At 37.8% G+C, this 19,690-nt stretch overlaps 1 protein-coding gene across 1 annotated transcript in view; it reads left to right on the forward strand.

The window, feature by feature from the left end:
• Window positions 1-8,689: 8,689 nt before the first annotated feature.
• Window positions 8,690-19,690, forward strand: part of BAIAP2L1 (BAR/IMD domain containing adaptor protein 2 like 1) — a gene marked incomplete at its 5' end in the record, with an annotated part of 28,519 nt that continues 17,518 nt past the window's right edge. Inside the window, 2 exons of the mRNA XM_010178451.2 lie at window positions 8,690-8,765; window positions 11,593-11,679. Coding sequence (XP_010176753.2) covers window positions 8,690-8,765; window positions 11,593-11,679 — 163 coding nt within the window. The remainder of the gene's footprint in view (window positions 8,766-11,592; window positions 11,680-19,690) is intronic.

A 19,690-nucleotide genomic window follows, 5' to 3' on the forward strand; every position in this document is an offset into this window, starting at 1 on the left:
GTTGGGCCGCTTCCCAGCCGGCAGCCGCAGCTCCGGGACAAGGCAGCCTCCAGGACTGGGCTCTCCCTCTGTAGCAGGCGCAGTTCTCCAGCGGGACATAATGCCCCCAGTGTGTTTTGATGATAAGGTGGTTTGGAGATCTTGGTGCTTGTGGTTCTCTGGTCAAACCATTTCTTCATACGGGACAGAGCCTAAAAATGGCTTAACACTGAATTAAATTGCTTGGCCGCATCCCGAGCGGATAATCAGATTTATGATGGTACACCCTGGCACCGCCTCGAAGCCCTGACTGGCCAGGGTGGTCCAGTTTATGTTGGTAGACTTTCAAACTTTCCAAAATGTCTCGTTATTTGTAGAATTAAAAATATTTTGCATGCGGGCACTAGACACTTGTTTTGAACTTTTTCTGTCTATAAACTCATCCTTTCCAAACACAGTAGCTGTAATCGGGCAAAACTCCCTTAAGAATCATACTCTGGGATGAGCAGCGATGGCAGTGTTGGATCTATAATCCCAAAGCTTTCTGGGGGATTATGCTATCTTACTATTTACTAAATCTTCTTGGCTTACTATCAGATGTTTTCATACTTCCTATGATGTTGTTATCATTTAAAGGTCTCTAACACCATTTACTGGTGTGTTTTGCTGTTAGTTTTGTTATTCTCCAACACGCTTTAGTCAGCTTTACTCCTTCAAGTAGTCCAGTTATATCGGTGTCATGTTGTTTTGCTGTTTACTTTCTTTGGACTTGGTTATCAAATTCATGCAAAATCACTGGAAAAAAAAAAAAGAGATTACTTGGCTACAAATTTTGTCCTCTAGAATTGGTACAGGTCACCTTAAACAGTCTAGTGCTTTTTGATATCAGTTACATTCACGGCAAGGCCATAAGCAAACATGAATTCCCCTTGCTCAGAAGAGCAGCCGGGAACTACAGGCTCGCAGAAGGCAAACCTGGGAAGTTGACTGTTCAGGGCTGTGCTGACAAAGAAATGTCCCACCCTGTCTACTGACTTCCAGAGTGTAGCTAAAACAGTTTTACAGAGGAGAGGGAAGAAAATCTCTTGTGTTTTAATGGATACAATATAAAACAGGCTTTAAAGGAATGACAGACCTCTAAATAAACAAAGTCTTCCCTGTTACTCAGTACTTATTTCCTGGGAAAGTTTACCCTTTTGTTTTGTTTTTTGAAGTAATTCAGAGGGGTACTTAACGCTGCAACAACCAGCAAAACCACAGTAATACAAATATAATGTTGACAGTGTGATGAAACATCTTCTATATGGGTATTTTGAGAAGTCTGGTGTGTTGCATGACATAGCTGGTGCTCACAGGCCTGGAAACCCTCCTGTCCTGCCCTCATTAAAAACTGAAACTTTATCCAGATAAGGTAGAAAGGCTGCTTCAGACAGAGAATGGATTCTGGGTCTACTTTAAAGCAGTTATTTCTGTCTCAACATTAAAATCTGGAAAATAGTTCTTTACTTCTGAAGGAGAGAGAGCACTAGTCTGTGTATTCAGCGCTTGCTGGGACTGTAATCACAGCTCCCTCATCCAAAACAAATGAACACCTCTTTGTGCTGTGCTTCAGTCTGCATGCTCTCGTAACTTCTACTCTTGCTGTGTGCCATCCTAGCTATGCAGTGTTTAAAACACCATGCTGGTGCTGATAAAATCAGGAGCAGTGTTTGTGTTTCTCCTCCCAGTAAGAAGAAAGGCTTGGTCTGGGGAAACCAACTCTGTAGTGATGGCATGTGTGCTGCAGGACCAAACACAGGCTTTTGGCTTCTCAAAAAAAAAATCAACCTTTGTGTGACCTGGAAAAATAATAGAAAATTAAATTGAATGCCTTGCTAGTCTGTTTTCCGTTGGTTTGGTTTTTGGTTGTTTTTTTTTTCTTTCTTACAGTGCTAATCCATTGGATTTACTAAATACATAGTAACCTGCATTATACAAAGCTTCAGAATATACTTACAGAAGTCAGGCAGCGGAGTAATGCCCTTGTATTTTTATTTTATTTATCCTTTTTGTTGGCAACAACATCGGAAAGCAAATACCTCAACATTTTTTAGCTAACCTGACTAAATAAACAACATAATCCACAAATACGTGCATGTGCGCACACAAAAACCAAGGCTGACATTTATTCTTTATGTAATACCTGAAGAATCTCTTTAATGCATGATAGGAATGGCACGTGCAAAATGAAGCCTAAGGGTGTGGGAGCCTGTGACTAAAGAGGGCCACAGCCTCCCTGCTGCCGAGAGGTTCGCTGGTATGACACTGCCCTGCCCTTGTAACTCACGGCAGCGATGTGGCACGTTGTGAGGGGACACTGTGAACCCCTCACACACCGACTGTCATCGGTAACCCCTGGGAAGTTGTTATGTGTTGGTGTGTCAGCGCAGCTCATACAGTTTCATTTTATCTGCTGTATATGGGGAAGGACTGTTTGGCATCCAGCTCCAGCACACAGTGCAGGGGAAAGGGGACAAAGCAGGAAGGTACCGAGTTACAGACCTGTCATCCTGCCTGTGTGGTCTGAGGGCTGGGCAGGCAGCTCACAGATTGCTCCTGTGGCTTGAGGTTTCCGGAGCTCTTGATAATAGCATGATAGCTGTAATTTATTGGTGTTGGTAATCTTGGGTTTTAAAGATTCCTCTGTATGCAAGTAAATCTTACCCAGAAATTTTGATTATCAACCAAAATGTAATTAAAAAAAAAACTTAAAAAAACCCCCACCACACACAAAAAACAAACCACACCTTTGTTCAGTGGAGTGCTGTGTTTTCCTGAGGAGCATGTGTTCTGTACAGGGGCATGTAGAATTATTTTGGTAGGGTATATTGTTTCATCATAGGAATATGTCTGATAAATTCAGTTTAAAGCCCCAAATTCCATGTTTCTGTATTTTAAAAATACTTGCGATTAAACTACTAGACTTATTTACCAAAATTATAATTCACCTATGGTCCTAGCACATGCTGCAGACAGCACAGGCTGTCTGACATAACTGAAATATAAAGCTAATTTGGGGGAAGAGGAGCCTTTTGTGTGTGTATAAAGTCCAGTTCTATCTTAGTGCAAATTATCTATTTTGACCTTAGAGTTATGCCTACTTAAGAGTCTATCCTGGGGCATGTGTTCATAACCTGAAAAAGTTTGTATTTGAAACACACTGATGGATGATGTATTAATGTTTCTCTTAAACAAGAAACGTTCCATCAAGCTGACTAATAATTAGTCATAAGAATTAGTCTTTTTGAATGAACACTGGCATCCTGATTTATTTTTTTCCATTCTGTTAAACCTGTTTTAAAATAATATTCAGCTAACTTACAACTGAGAGAGCTTAACGTGAGATGTGTTGAGGGCTTCATCGTGCCTTTCTGAAAACTGTATTGTGGATTTCAAAAGCTAAAGGAGGAGATGAAATGCAATAACGTACAAAATGCTTCAAGTCCAGGAGAGCACAGTACAACTTACTTTCTATATAGCTTTTCAGTCTTCTCAAGTGAGTTCTCAGACGTAGTGTACCAACATTAAAGACTTCTTCCAAAAACTTTGTTTTCCTGTTTTCCAAATTGAGGAATAACAATTTAAACTAAATTACTAGTAGCTATACAAAGGTTATCTATGAATAGCTACAGTGGTGGTAGTATGAGTAATGTCAGACATCAAGATCTACTTTTCCATGTTAGTTTTATAACTTAATCTTTCCACCCAAATACATTGTTATCTGCAAAAGTGCCTGCAGGATGTAAACTTGAAGCTACAGGGAGTCTATGCATTGTTTACTGGTATTCATACCTGCTAAGCTATTGTTCTGCGAGGTGTGTCTTTAAGCAAAAAGCAAAGCTGAGCATTTACAGGAAGGCACTTTTACAATGGCTGTCATTTGTTTTGAAGATTAACGTTGTTTATATGACTGTCAGGAACTGCAGAAGATATAATACCTGTACACAAGTCGAAATACAAGGCTTGTTCCTCTTTAGTCAGCTCCTTGCTACCAGGCTGCTTAAGTCACATGGGTTTCATGCGGTGAAGGGCACATAGAAACTCTCATACCGGATTATATCAGGATTTCATAACTTGAGTGACCAGGGTAGGCTTATCTTCTGCTTTTTTCTTGGAAGGTCACTTTTGCCATCTCTAAAATTCTGTCCATAAAAAGATGTTTCCAGTTGCCTGTTTTGAAAGTGTTTCCTTTTATTTCCATTCATCCTAAATAATAGAAAGCTGTAGGATCTGATCATGTGCTGCCTCTTCTTTTCTAGTTAATTATTCTGTTCATCAGAGGTAGTGTGTCACTAGAATATAGGACACCAGATTGACAATTAGGAGGCCTAGTTTGGATTCCTCACTGTACAGGCAAATGATGTGTTGTGAACTACTTTGTCTCTCCCAGCTTTTTTCTTACTTTGTCATGTCTATTTGGATGAAGACAAAAGCTTTATTCCCAGGTTTTTGTACAGTGTGGCAGATAGCAAGATTGTGATATTTTCTGAGACTTTTAACAATTTTAAATTAGTGGTTCTCTTGATCAGAAATTCTTTTTTGTTCCTCTGTCTTTGCTTTTTTAGAAGTTTTGAGACCTGGCTTTAATGTATGACTTGTGGTTTTGCACTGGTGTTCAGGCCCACTCATTTTCATGACCATTTCCTTAAACTGCAAGTAAGAGAAACTATAAAACTGTTAAGACATCATCTGAAAATAAATAGCTATACAAATTGATTTCTGAGGGGCTTTTTTCTCCATATAACTTCTGAAGCTGAACAAAATATTACAATCCCTTTAACTATCTGAAATGTCTTGGTAATATCAAATTTATACTTGATCCTGAACAGGGAGTTCCCAGTGGCAGTTTCCCTTTTTGAAAAAGTGCTCTAGATATTTCTTCCTGGACAGTACTTCAAAGACAGCAGCAGTGGTTAACTGTGTAAAAAGAGCACTAGAAGCATGGCCAGGTTTTTGTTTGCTTTGAGAATCTAGTCTTTGGTAGAAAGAAAAAAGTATATATTATGTTTCCTTCTAATGCTGAAGAGAGGAAAATCATCTAAGAATTATTTCATTAGATCATCCTGGAGACCCAGCAGGGGAGGCCTGGGAGGGGGGCTGCGCTGAGTCCTTCTATCAAACACAAACCCTTAGTAGGAAAGTAGATGAGCCTTGCACAGTGCTGTGAGGATCAGCTAACTACACCCTGTGTTAAACCAAGCAAATTGCAAAGGGGAATTTCCATTGCGAAGGTTTCCGCCGCTTCTCGGGCGTTCACGGCCAGAGACTGGTGCAGACGCTTCTGCTAACAATCAACCACTGTGGTAGCACGAAGACTGAAAAACTTCCAGAGACTGCCTGGCCTAATTGAGAAAAGATCCATTAGTTGTACGCCTTCCAGCACCGAAGGCACTGAGCTATAAATTGTTTCTTCATCTTTCTCAGCAACTTTACATATACACGTTGAGCAGATGTGAGGTACTGGAGCTCTTCCTCGGCTCTTCAGTGGACTTGTTGCATTTCCACAGCAGAGTTTATATCTGCTATATATGAATATCCAATATGTATCAAGTTGGCCGGTGAAAATAAAGAGCTATGGGGTCTGGCTTCAGAGAGGGGAGCTGTTGAGGGCGTTTTTGCTGGGTTTTGTTCAGTTCTTCCTTAAATTAAAACAACTACAATCACTGTTTTCCATTTGAAATCTGAATTGGAAGATGTCAAGAGAACTGGAATCTTAACTCACAAATCCTTAAGATGGTAATTCAAAAAATCAGTATTTCAAGACCAATAATTATCATGTTACTGTTAGAATTTTTGGGTAGGTGTCAGTAAGGGTTTTACTCCATAAGTTCTTGTTGCAAGGAGCAGGGTAAGCAGGGACAGGATCTGTCTTTTCAAGAAATCTTCAGTATAGGGTAGCAGTTCAAGGTGGCATTGGGATTCTCACCTGCCACGTGTACACATGGTTTCTACACCATGTACACCCTTCTCCTTCATATCCTTGGAATACAGGACTCTCTATCCTAAGACAGGATATAATAGGTTTTTTTAATTATGATTCACTGACTCCATATATGCCAGCAGACATCCTTAGTATGCTGCTGGGAAGAAATGGCAAAAAGTTGGAATAGGAAGAGACAACCCTTGGAACAAAAGCCTCACAGTCGCACTGCCTCAGCTGTGGGGAGTGTAACACAGCCAGAGCAGCAACACGTACAGCAGTAAATTGAAGAGCTGGGGCAGGAAGAGGGATGTTCCCAGACACTGGAGCTTGAAAATCCATACTGCTAAGTTAGAATAGCCCCTGGCATTGTTGGCACAACCTGAAACACACTTTCCCAAATGATTTCTGGATGTGGTTTGCGAGTTAACACAAACCAAGGGCCTGGGGACAATAGGTATTTTGCTTGTAGTGATTGTGTTTGGGTGGGTAGGAGTTGAATGGTATAGACCAGAAAACAATCCCAGTTGCATTTAATTTGTATAAATAAAGGCAGTGGGGCTAGGTATTGTTCCATGTCTGGTTTTGATACCATATAACTATACCAGTATCAGAACTCAATAGGGTTTTTTAAATATCTTTTACTCAATATGACCATTCAAGTATTATTGTTGAAATCTGAAGTTAATTATTTTCCTTACTTTTTAAATTGATAAAGTTCAGGTGTAGCACTATATTTGAAAAATTATAATAAAGTTCTGTCTGAATGACCTTGCCTGAAAATAAGACAAATGTGATGGTATTTCTGTTCTTTCTGGGTCCATGTTTGTACTAAATATAAATATTTTCATTCTGTTAGTTGTATAACAGACAGAAGCTTGATACCATTTCACTTGTCTTGTATATCTTGTAAACAGAAAGTGTCTGTTTTGAATTCCTTGAACTCCAAACTGCTGTGTGAACAGTATCTAGAAAGATGTGAGTTGTGTCATAAAAATATTGTCATAAAAATAGTAAGAATAACAGAATGATGTCTTCAGGTATTTCATGATTATCCTTTCATGATGATAAAATCTTAAGAGTATTGCCACAGCTATAGTTCTGTTAGGAAGATTCTGGGAAAAGAAGGTCTAGAATCTGCAAAAACTTTCTCCTTTATGGAAATACAGGGCTTGTATTCAATTTCTTTTTAAAAGAAAAAGAAAATATTCATTACCAAATAGTTCCTGAGGGTTAGCAGCTGGTGTATTTTTTATTGAAGAGAGAGAGAAGAAAGGATTAGCACACTGTGTTACTTGACTATTAAACAACCAGGCCCATACAGCAGATTCTAGAATACGTGTTCAGAGGAGGTTATTTCCATACATACAAAGGGGGTTTTGTTCAACAAACTTGCTGTGTCTTCAATTCAGATAACGATTCTACCTGAAGAAGCCACCAAGTCAGTGAAGCTCAGAGGGCTGTCTTTCAAACTCACTTAACGTTGTTCAGAAGTTAATTGCAGCATCCATGTTTTGGAACACTGCTATTTATTCTACATGTGTTTGAGACATCTTAAAGGGTGTGATTCTGAGGAGTGAATAACTACTGAATTTATACCAGCATGCCAGCTTTTTTCTTTTTTCAGTGCTCATAACACGACAAAAGTAACTTTGGAATATTGATTTAGCGGGGTAGAAGGAGAGTTATTGTCTTTGACCAGAAAGAGGGAAACTGAAGCTTTCCCATGAGTAGGGAGAACTCAGACTTTGTGGGTGATTTTCCTTTTTGGAGTGGGCAAAAGCATCTTCTTTTCTTCACCCCCCCCGACTTTGGGCAAATTTGTATCTGAATTCCTACTTCATGGCTTAACTTATTTTCTACTTTTTGCAAAGACTTGAAACTTTTCTATTTAATGGTGTAGCTGTTTTCTTGCACTATGAAACCAACAGTCACAATTTCTACTGCTTCTTCAGTTTATAGAATTTGCTGGGTATGACAGTGGTGATGCTTAGAGCTGCTGCATTTCAGATTCTGGTTGTTTCAGCCAATAATTGTATTTAACGGCCGAAGCAGCTGCAGGGGATTTTTTTTTTTTTTTCTCCTATTTAAATAAGGTCATAATTTTCATTTTCTTTTTGAAAGAACTAGCACTTTGCACAAGAAAATGAAGCACTTTCAAACTTAAAAACAAAAAAACCCACACAAACAACTAATTTCCCTAAATGCTATGTGTAACTTAGATGAATAAAGTGCTTAGTTGTCCCCTAATCAGATATCTAGTGAATTTATTTCTTTTTTTCCCTTTCCCAGCATTATTTTTATTCAACACGGGATGGGGAGGGAAGAACTCAAATACTGAACCATTGTCAGGAAGTTTGTGTTATTGTCTGACTTTTAAAGCACTTAGTGGCTAAAGGTTTTTCTCTCATTCTTATTTCACCATCACTTACCATAAAAGAAGGATCTGTGCAAACTTTGATCACATACTTGACATCCTTTTATATTATAAACAGCCAGATTCCTTTTTACCCCTATTGAAATAGTTTACCTTTTTTTTCCTGTTTGCTGATCTTAATGCTCAGTTTCTTCTGCCTTCCATCCTTTGCTCTCCTTCCTCCTGTCTTCTATTTTTCATCCATCCACAGATTTTTCAGATGTATGCTGTACATATGAAACACAAAACTAGACCTAAGTGACACTGAGATAAATATTTTCAACCGTTGTTGAATTGCATTAGTCATAACACAAATTTTGTTTTCTGTTCACTAGAATGTTATGGAACAGTTCAATCCAGGACTGAGGAATTTAATAAATCTGGGGAAGAATTATGAAAAAGCTGTTAATGGTAAGTCTTCTAGGTGCTAACTGTAGAAAGAATGTTTAATTTTCATTTAAATATACATATTGGCTGGGAGGGTTATGCATAAGCTTAATTTCCAAGTTGCACTTTGGATGTGTTTAACTGGAGGGGGGGAAGGCACAAACACTCAAACATATGTACTTCTCCCCCCATCCTCTTTCTGTTTTTTTGCTGTCCTGCGGAAGTTGCATCTCAAACACTTAAGCACAGAGCTCCTGCAAATTAAACTGAAAATAAATTGTAAATAACCCACAAGAGAATAATAATATAAATGGGGAAAAAAAAACAAAACAAACAACAAGTTGTGTAAATTGGATGTTCTCTTTTTTCCCTGGATATACCTTCCAAAAATATTGCCCATTCTTAGATCTGCTTCTGCTCACCTATACACATCACTACTTAAGTAACCCTGTGAACAGAACAACTTGCGTGAGTAAGAGCTGCAGGAGTGGATTATTTCTCTTATCTGTACTAAACCTGATGGTATCTCTTCCACGGAGTCAAAACTGTAATGAATAAATGTGAATCTAAGGACCCAGTCTCAAACTGTTCATATGGAGTTGTTTACTCCCACCATTGGCTTCACAAGCTGTCTATCTAAGAATGAGTTTCCAAGACTGGGCTCTAGATTCCCAAAGCTTATATTGTAGGACCTGTTAGAGCTTGCTCTTTCACCTATGCAGACCTGCTGGGCTGCTTGATATCACATTAAAGCAATGTAAAATCTCTCTAATTTTGCCTTATTCAAGTCTGTGGCATATCTTACCCCTGTGTGTAATCTAGTACTCTGAGAAATGGGATACTGCACAAGTAGTGCATAGCCAAATAGACACTGAAATCTCTCTTCATGCAAATTTTAGACCAGGCTCAAAGATAAAACCAAAGCCTGCTGGAGATGAAAATAGGGAAATGCTGATTTATTTGCAGTAATGCCTAACCTGATGGATTAACATTGTGGTTTCGTAATACCTAACCTTGGGGATTTACAGGTAGTAGCAGAAGTAATAACAGGTGTTTTCATGTTTGGCTGAAAGGTTTTTATACTGGTTTCTGAGGGTATATAATACTTTATTGTTGATCTGTTACATTGTGCCTCTTCTCTTTTAATTCTATTTGTCATTGGCAATTCACAACGTAACCGTGCACAGCAACACTACAGAGGCTGATAGCGATTGTGTTCTGGCAAGTTTGTCACTTAAGACTGGCTGATAAAGCATATCTAGCATGAATGCTTAATTTCAAATTAATAAATGTTTACAGTGTTGCAACAACTGTTGAGAAACTATATTAAAGTCATCTTGGGGCTCTCATAAATTGTTAATCTTTTCTCTATAAGTTCTGAGTGTTATAAATAGGTCTGTAATGAGAAGTAAATATTCCATTGCTAAACAAATACTTCTCGGCTTTCCAAACAAGTCGGAGTAGGCTGACAAAGAACATAAAACTTACAAGAACTTCTGATAGGTTTATAATGTATTTTTATACATTTTGAGGATAAAAGGTCAAAACTCCTTTACTGCAGAAAGTAGTTGCCTAGCCATTGTACTGGTGAAGAGACTATTCAATGGAGTTCTCAGTTTAGCTTGATTAGCACAGGAGAAGTCATACATTTTTTCTTTTAGTGCCTGTATTAGGATAAAAGATTGACCTGACGATATCTTGAGAAAACATTAGATAGGAAGAGTTGGAATGGCACAAAATCTTCACGTATGGGTGGCACTGCTTCAGAAAGTTTGAATATAAAGCACCTATGAGAAGCCGATTAGACAGAAATTACTCTTGTCTAATGCAACAGAGCCTCAGAAAGAATCTTTGTTTCATCTGGAAGAGTTTCAGGCTTCTCAGTGAACATACTGTGAGGTAATCAAAGATGTCACCTTTGCTAGTAAAAACTATAAAATAACAGACCTAAAATGCTATAATTGGCAATTGCCAATTATATTCCTCTCAGAAAAAAGTATTTTAAAGTCAACAGTGAGAGTCTGCTTGGCTTCCACTTTAGGTTAAAAATGTGCTATTCATTAAGTATTTTTCACTGCCTCTTACAATAAAACCTTGCCAGTCTGTCCTTGTTATTTCTTTTCTTTGCGGTGTGCAGATCAGTTCTAGATACTGTGAAGGTGCAAAGCAGCCATTGTGTGGTTTAGATCTACATATGTAAAATGTTTCTCACTGCTGGCCTCTCTGCAGTTTGAATCTTGATGTTTCCGTGTTCATTCTAGCAAAACTGGCTTTGCTTTTTAAATCACCTATAACCAGGAAATGATTAACTGAGAATAACTGAAACCTCAGTGATATATATTAAGAGCTTATTGGTTCCTGTAAAACTGGAATTGAACTATAAACAACAGAAGAGGGGGAACTGCCCTGGGGGGGAAAAAAAAAAGGATGAGCATGAAGATGTTAACTGGGGTCTGTCTTCTTGGTTGGTAATTTTAAACCTCCCAGGTTTCTTCTTAAACTGTATATGTACCTGTTGCCTGAGGGTTTTATTGCTTAAAGTACTTGGAATACAGATTCCTCTGTCATTCTGAGTTCAGTGATGAAGATAAAAGATGCTTTTCTGGAGCATCAAAATTACTCTGTGCAGAAAATGTATGTATCAATGCTAATTTTCCATGTCAGTCCAAAAAACCAGAGATCTTCCACCGTTTAAGCTCACTAAGTTGATGAACGATGTAATTTATAATCATCTTGGGAACACTGATGGTATGTCGAAAATGGAGTAAAGAATGCCAAATGGGTTATCTCTTTTTTTTTTTTTTTTTTTAACCCCTTTTTTTTCCCCTTCTCTTCTCCCTTTCCCCCCCAGCTATGGTGGTGGCTGGAAGAGCATATTATGATAGCCTTGCAAAGATTGGGGATATATCAGCTGATTCTCCAGTTTCTAAAGAATTAGGTAAGTGAAATTTTAAAATTACTTCAAAATATGAACTTTATTTTTGTTTTCCTGCTGGCAGTTCGCAGAACTAATGTGAAGTAGAGAAGGATCAGAAAAAGTGTGGTTTACTCTTAAAAAATGCATAGATGGAAGGGATTAGATTCCATTAAGGTATATTATTTCCTTTATATGTAAAGGACATCTACAATGTTTTGACAAAATCACCTTTTTTAAGTTCACATAATTATATAATAAATAAATATGGAAAAGTGTGTAGCTTGACTTTTAATATGGAGATGAATGTTGAAATATTTCCACAACAGCATATTGATATGAGGAGTCCTAGGGTATGACAGCAGTTCTAAACTCAAACAATTTTCTAGATGAGTTCCACTGTGAAGAGTTTAGTTATACTTCACTATTTTTTATTATATTTATTTTCGAGTTGAGCTTTTGAAAGAGCCACTGTAGAGTCAAAGACGTAGTACATTCACATTAATGTAAAATGAATCCAAGTTCTGTACTTTGCTGAAAATAATTTCTGAATTTTTGAAAGATCATCATCAGGACTTAGTTTTGTACTCCCCTGCTAGCACTGAAGTGATACTGCTCGCTCTACAAAAGCAAAGTTGTCATCAAAGTATTTGTAATATTTATGACAAAAGAATCTAACATCACCACAAAACAAAGAAGTGGGAGCTATACTGTAAAGAAGAAACACTTGTTTAAAACCTTCATTTGCTTTTTGGCAAAAATAACTTGATAAAAGTGTCTTATCTCTGAACTTTTGGTGATGGGCAATGCAGGACTCATTCAATGCTGTAACGTGCATCTGCTCCCGTAACTCACAATGGTTAATTCAGCTGATTTAAAAGGATGCTTTCCCTAAATGTTTGTTAATGATTCTGCTGAAGCAGAATTGAGGGGGGAAAACTCTCCTTGAATGGTGTCTGCTGGTTTCTATGTACCTGCATACAGTTTTATGGTTTGTTCTGAAACCACTTTTGTGTGAGTGTTAACATTCTGCGTTGCAGGCTGGGAGCGGCAGAACAGCAAACAGTACAAAGCAAACAGTCCTAATGCAGTCACTTGCTGTATTTGCTTTGCAGGTTGTTTACAGGAAGGAGAGTTGCTGGTTTCAAACTATAGAACAAAAGTATGAGAAAGTTAAAAGTAATAACTATGCAGAGTCTTATAAAAAATATCAACAAATGCCTAATTACAATTTTTTGCAATCAAGCAGTTGGTCATATGCGTGGAATTAATCTGTTGAGCTTTGTATGACTGTGGGATACTGTCTGCTTGTTTGAAAATATTATAATGGGTTAGTCTTGAGCTGAATTCTGAAAATAACTGTTTTTCCCTAGTACTGGGGACAATACAGAATTGTGATTGAAAATATATTTTTGTTTAACTATGACTTCTTCCCTGCAATCATAGGCCTTTTTCTAGATATACTGTATTGAGAAAACACAGCCTTCTTCAGGGTCTGGCCCCTCACACTGCTTTCTCTTCACCTACTGAAACTGTTACTGCAAAAAAACCTTTTCTTAAGGAAATCAGCAGCTCTGGATTTCTTCCAGCATACTCTCTGACAGAATACTTACTGTAGAGATAAGGAAAGTCAATGAACATTGGAAAAGGCAGGATAAGGTGGTTAGGAGTCTGTGAGAAATTATTTGCATTTTATTGAAAAAGTTTTAATAGTTCTGAAGCTGGGCTACAATACTGATCTATTTAGCAAAGAAATATGATACACCCCAGATGTCTCTAAAAGTATCTGTGCTTAAAAAGAAAAAAAAGAATTTACTGCACCTTTTAGTCTTTTGGAACTGTTAAGGTGCATGCTGAGCAGTATCAGATGTGTAGAGACTAGATCAAGCTTTGCTGTGATCTGCTCCTTTGTGGACCCTATTAACCCGAGTGGAGTTACTGTGGAACTGTCTCTCCTGTGAGTTCTGTTCCTTTAGACTTGCCAAAAGACGTGTTAGTGACCACTACCAGCTCTATCGTGCATAATGCTTCTGTTATCTTTGCCAAAAAAGAGGTCAGTAGTCATGAGTTTGGTTTTGTGATGTGCCTGTGAATTGCTTTTCTGGACTTGAGGATTAAGTGAGCTGACACACTCGCATGTTCTATGAGAGCAACAGTCTAAAGGTGACTGGCAAAGAAGCAGAGAGCAATTTCCATAATTTTATGTGTGTGTGTTATCTGTATCCAAATCTGATGTGTGGGATGTTTCTTACTTTTCCTTTGCCTAAAATTATCTTATAAGGCCTTTTCCTGTATCCTATATTAACTGAAAACAGTAACATTCCCCCAGATGTTAGTAGGTCGTTATATTTTTAGTATTTAAGACATTATCCTGGCTCTTCACAATGAATTAGATAAACCAACAGTCATCAAGTTGTAAAGTGTTTTGGAATGCTTCAATATTTGAGCACAAACTGAGGTACTGTGGGTGGATTTCCAGTGTTTAGGTCTTTGGACAACCAGAAACTGTAAATGTTTTCATCCAGGTAATAAACATTTGAAACATCCCAAGTAAATATTGAAACTAATGCTTGAAAGTAATCTGTATAAAAACAAGTAAGTGCCTCCTGCTGCCATGGCTTACCAGTTTAACCACAATTGGGACAATTGGTTTATGGATGGCAAGACATCATAGTCATCCGCGTTCCACAGTGCTGAGTTTTTTACCTCATTGCATCAACTACAGCAGAAATGAAGGGAAAGCATATCTGCCAATTAATTAGCTTTGACTCACCTCAAATGTACGTGACTCCTCCTTCAGCTTTGTGTTTCACCCAGCTACTAGGTACTTTTGGGGTATAAAAGAAGGTGTATAAAAGAAGGTGTTAGAACAAGAGTCTCCCCTTTTCCCCTTTCTTCAATAGTTAGCAAATCAAGCTGTAATTTTTGTAGATACACTTAATATTAAAATCAGTTTTCTGAATAATAAACAGGGAAACAAGGCAGGAACCAAGGTTTCAGGTCTTTCCTGTAGCAACTTTACCTTTAGTAGGAGCACATGAGAAATAATGTATTATTCTAAATTCAGTTGTGTTGCATTGAACTTCTTACACTTAATTAGGAAAGGACTACAAGGCTCATATGGCGAAAACACAAGATTCTTTAGAATTTATGGAGAATCTTTACTGGAATATTGCACTGAGTCATTTTACAGTTCAAACCCAAACCTGCTGGGTGACCTAGAGCATATTTAGTGCCAAGTGTGATGTAAAGATCTGTATCAAACACAGTCAATCTTTCCTTCTCATAAGGAAATGCAGAACATGGTCTTCCTGTAATGAGACAGTAAAATGGATACCAACCTTGTGGGCAGGGTAGAAACAGAAATGGAAGAGAAATAGGGAAGAAAATTTTTGAAGTAGAGGGTAAAATGCATAGAGGGCAGAGAAGAAAAGGGGCAAAAAAATAAAGTAAAAATGCCAGAAAGTGCTTTCTACTGTCAAATGAGATTGGAGCAGAAGAGGGAAATAAGAGAATGAAATGGAAATCTGGATATTCCAGCTAATTCAGAACTTTTGTACTAAGTATCTTTATCTTTCAAGACTGGTTGAAGGTCTCTGAATTATTTTAATACAGAATAACTTAATATGAATAAGGTAAGGAAGTAGAAGAATATACTGTATTCATAATACAATTTTATGACTAAGGGATAGGTTGATTTAGTTCAACATTCTTTCTCTTTTTTTTTTTATTTCTCTACATTTCTAAGCTTGGACTTGGCTATGAGCATTTAGGAACAAAACCTGGATTTATGTAGTTCAGGTTATTCTGCAATATGGAATTTGCATATCTTTCTTCCGTGGGCAACTTTTGGAAATCCCACTAGGAAGAAAAGATAGGAAACAAGAAACTGCATGTTTAAAAATGTTAAGACTTCATACTATTCAAATGTCAGCATACCACATCAGCACATTAAAAGTCTGTGTTTCAATAATGCACTAAAAATAATTTCATGTAGATACTATACCACTGGTAGAGTGTTAAAATAGTAACTTTCATGAGGTGTTGCTAATCTTTGTCTTGCCCAAAATACGGGTTTATGAGGCTTTGTCTTACCGATTGTTAGTGCTTATAATTCTAATACACTCTCTCTTCTAGTAACAGGCTGTGTTTGGAGCCTTCACTTGCTGAAGGAATCAGGAAGTTATTTCCTGCTCATTCACTGAATGCTGCCTCTCATATCTTCCCAACTATCCTCTTTAGCACCTGCCAGTTATTGTAGCTACAGCTCATTTATTACACTGTGGGTGTAAAGTCCCAATTTGTTGTGTGGCAACAGTATCTATGGCAGTCACCCACAATGATATTATGGGTCTGTACCTAGAGCTTATCGCTGAAGAACTACTAAGTGTACACTATTCCTTGCTTGTCGAACTAAAATAGCCAAATTGTGAGAAAAATATTACATTGCATGATCTTGACCAGTGGAACTAAACTGCAGAAGTTCAGCATGTTAAAAGGAAAATCAGAGGAGACAAAAATCTCTTCCCTGAACTTGATACTCCTCTCATGCACAAAGGAAAGGATGTTCTTAGGGACTGAAAGATAGTAACATATTCACAAAACACAGGTTTGGTCATAAAGTGGTGTCATTCTAAAGGTCTCCACAATTTTGTCATCCTTTGTCAAATACAAATTCTCTTTTTTTTTTTTTTGTGCTCTAGTAATGCACGTAGTAATTATAGTAATATTATGGTATACATAACTGGGGGCAGGGGTTCTCTATATGCACATTTCCTTTTTTGAGAGCCCTTATACTTCTCTGCAGTTAGCCTGATGTCTGTAGTTGTTGGGGTAACTATATATTAGTTTGAGAGTCAAGGCTGCTAAACCATTGGTCAGTTAAGAGAATAAGCCAATGATCAGTGAACAGGCTCCAATTTATCCAGTAGTTAGCATTTCTTAGGAGTCTGTGTGAGTAATCTAGTAAGTTAGAGCTCTTGAGTAACACCTAACAGAATCATAGAGATCCTCCTGTAACTGTTTTCTAGCTTTTTTTAAAGCAAATGAACAACTGACAATTTGATAATAATTAAATTTAATACTAATGTAATTAGTAGTGTGAAGTTCAATCTATAGAGAATTCTGTACGATTTTTTTTCTTCAGTGATAACCACTTCATTTTACATTTGCAACTAAGAGAAACCCTGTGGACTTTTTTCTCTCTTTCCTCATTTCTCTTTGCAGAAATGAGAGATTTTCTGTATCAGAAACTGGGAGCTTTAAGTGGCCAAATCATATAGAAAATTTTTGGGACTGAATTGGAAATTTCTTATTTTGCTAAAAAGAACATATCTCCTTGCTGAAAAATTTCAATCAGACTGTAACGTAAGACAATAGCATCTTTTTAAAACACTAGCTTGCAAGTATTTTTCATATAAAACTGTCTATTTCCTTTGTGATCAATTAGCACAATTGCTGCTGGAGCAGGTACTTTTCAAAGCTGTAGCTTCTCTCTTGCTACTCTTGTGCTACAGCACTTAAGTGTTGCTCTGCCAAGCAGAAAAAGAGAAAATTCCCCCCTTTAGGATGAATGTAGCTAGTTGCACTTTAATTTAAAAAACCAAAAGGGTGGGGGCAGAGTTGTTTGCTCACTTCAGTGTATAAGTTGACCCTTTCAGCTGGAATCCTATTTCACTGGTCTTGGAAAGATGACACCTAGCACCCTTCCCTTCACCGGCTCACTTAAACTAAAGAAAAGAGATCAGTCATCTTGTCCCGTCTTACTGCATCGGTGTCATCTCTTCTAGAGTATAAATGTTCTGCTTTTGGAATAGATTATGTTGGATAGGAAGGCAAGGGAAGTGTGCCAGCAACTACAGAACCCCTTCAGCACCTCATCTGGTGGAAACTTCTGGGAAACTAGCTTAGAGGCTGCAGTTTAAGTAGTTAGTATATCAAGCCAGCTTTTCCTGTGGAGCATTAATAAAACACTCGTCTACTATATTTATAATGAGATTGCATTGGAAGAAGCCACTCCATTCTTTTCTTATAAAAGGAAAGTACACAGAGAGCTGTCTTGAAATACAAATTAGAAGTGTGTTTTTTCAGGAGTGAGGTTTTGTATATTCTAATTTGACAATAACGTTCTGGGTTTGTGCCCTATAATCTGCTCTAAGAAAGCCAGAAGGAGATGGGCCAGCCTTTCTAGAAACACTTCTACTGAGGAAAACAGTCACTGGATTAGTGGAAACTTCCTGCTATTCATTGTTCTGCTTTTCAAGGTCATTTATAAGATTAAAGCAAGCCAAACAATCATATTGATTTTTTTATTTTTTTTTTCCTAGAATCAGTACTGTAGTCTTTGATGTTCAGTATTCTGCATGTAAACTTCTGATAAAAGTCTGCTGGAAGAAAGAAAAACGTCAGTCTTAGATCCTTAAATATGAACAACTTAACTCTACATCTAATAATTTGCCTGACCATCTATTGCAGAGCTATTGGAACCTGGATATATTCACTGATTTATAAAACAATTTAACTATTCAGATATGATGTTGATATTTTCTGGTTCTAGAAACGGCTAAAGGGAGGAATAGAATATGAAAATACACAGGGCTCTTTGGGAACAGTTGCAGGCAATGATGTTGCAGAACACTAGCACCAAGGGAAGACAAGAAGACAGATAGTCAAATGACTTAGTCATATTTTTCCAGTTACTTTTTCAGCTTAAATTCTAGATAACTGGTCATGTTTCTCAGTCAGTTTCAGTATTCTATTTTTTTTTTTTCCAGCAACCTGTAAGCTGAAGCTGATTCTCCAGATTTTAGTCAGTGACAAGATATGGATAATATTCTTACAGTATATAGCTCTGAATTTCTCAGGGTGGTTAACAGTTCATAGGTGGCACTGGCAGTACTGTTCCTTGTGATGCATCCCTACAGTTGCAGTGTTCTAGCTCTGCTGCCAGTGCTGTGTCTGCACCTGCCGCTGTGAGCACACCTACTGTGTGAGATGACTCGAGTTTAGCACAGAACATGCATAATCATACACATGACCACACACCCTCGAGGGAAACATTACAAATTCAAAACACCTACAGTGAGCCTGTACTTAATTGATATCTTCATGCTATGCCTCAAAGGCCTGAGAAAACAGCAAAAGTACCATGAAGGGCATCCTTACAGACTTTCCGACTATATTGGAGCAGGTAAATTTCACGAGGCTCACAGGTAGCAAAGACACCTTTCATCTTGCAGTGGAAACCCTGAAAAGGATGCCCTGAACTTCACTCGTGTGTACATGCAGTGTCTTCTAGACTGTGGCTAGTGTCTGTGTAGAACAGAGTAATTTGGCAGTGTGAGAACTGGCATTCTGTGTGCACAGGGGATGTGTGTTCCCCGGCAGCTATGTGAACTTACCCAGGCACAGTGCTGGGGCTCGTACAGCAGGCAGGAGGTCCTGCTCTCTCAGCTGCTGCTCACCAATCAGTTTTTCTTCACTGCTACCCCCAAGTATGTCTGTTGGCAAAGAAATAAACCTGAGAGCCTGTGTCGAGCGAATATACTTAGATGGAAAATGGAAAGTAAATGGCAACATTGCAAAGAAAATGACATAATACATGTAACTAGCTTGTAAATCCTTTAAATCCTGGAAGTCCTTTAGCCAAAGGTCTAACTATATTTTGTATGTACAGTCAGCTCTCCCTGACAAAATATTTTTAAAAAAATCCAGTATCTGTTGTACATGTCATCAGTGTTCCTAAGGTGAGAGAAGAATGGGGGAGAAACACCAGTTCTCTTGGGCTTCTGAGAAAAAGACTTTTATCAAAACTTTTGACTCTTTTTTTTTTTGTTGTTTGTTTTGTTTTGGGCACTGCTGAGACTGGGAAACTTGGTGACAGTTCTAAAGTGCTGTAATAAAAATTGCAGTGATTCCTTGCATTTATTGAATTTCATGTAACATTTATAAAGAAAACTTAAACATTTATCCCCTCTAGTACTGGAAACCCATAAAGAAGTTCAGGTTTTGCTGTTTAGCATTGTTTGTTCCAGTC

Source organism: Antrostomus carolinensis, unplaced genomic scaffold (genome assembly GCF_000700745.2).
Source record: "Antrostomus carolinensis isolate BGI_N321 unplaced genomic scaffold, ASM70074v2 scaffold40411, whole genome shotgun sequence".
NCBI lineage: Eukaryota > Metazoa > Chordata > Aves > Caprimulgiformes > Caprimulgidae > Antrostomus > Antrostomus carolinensis.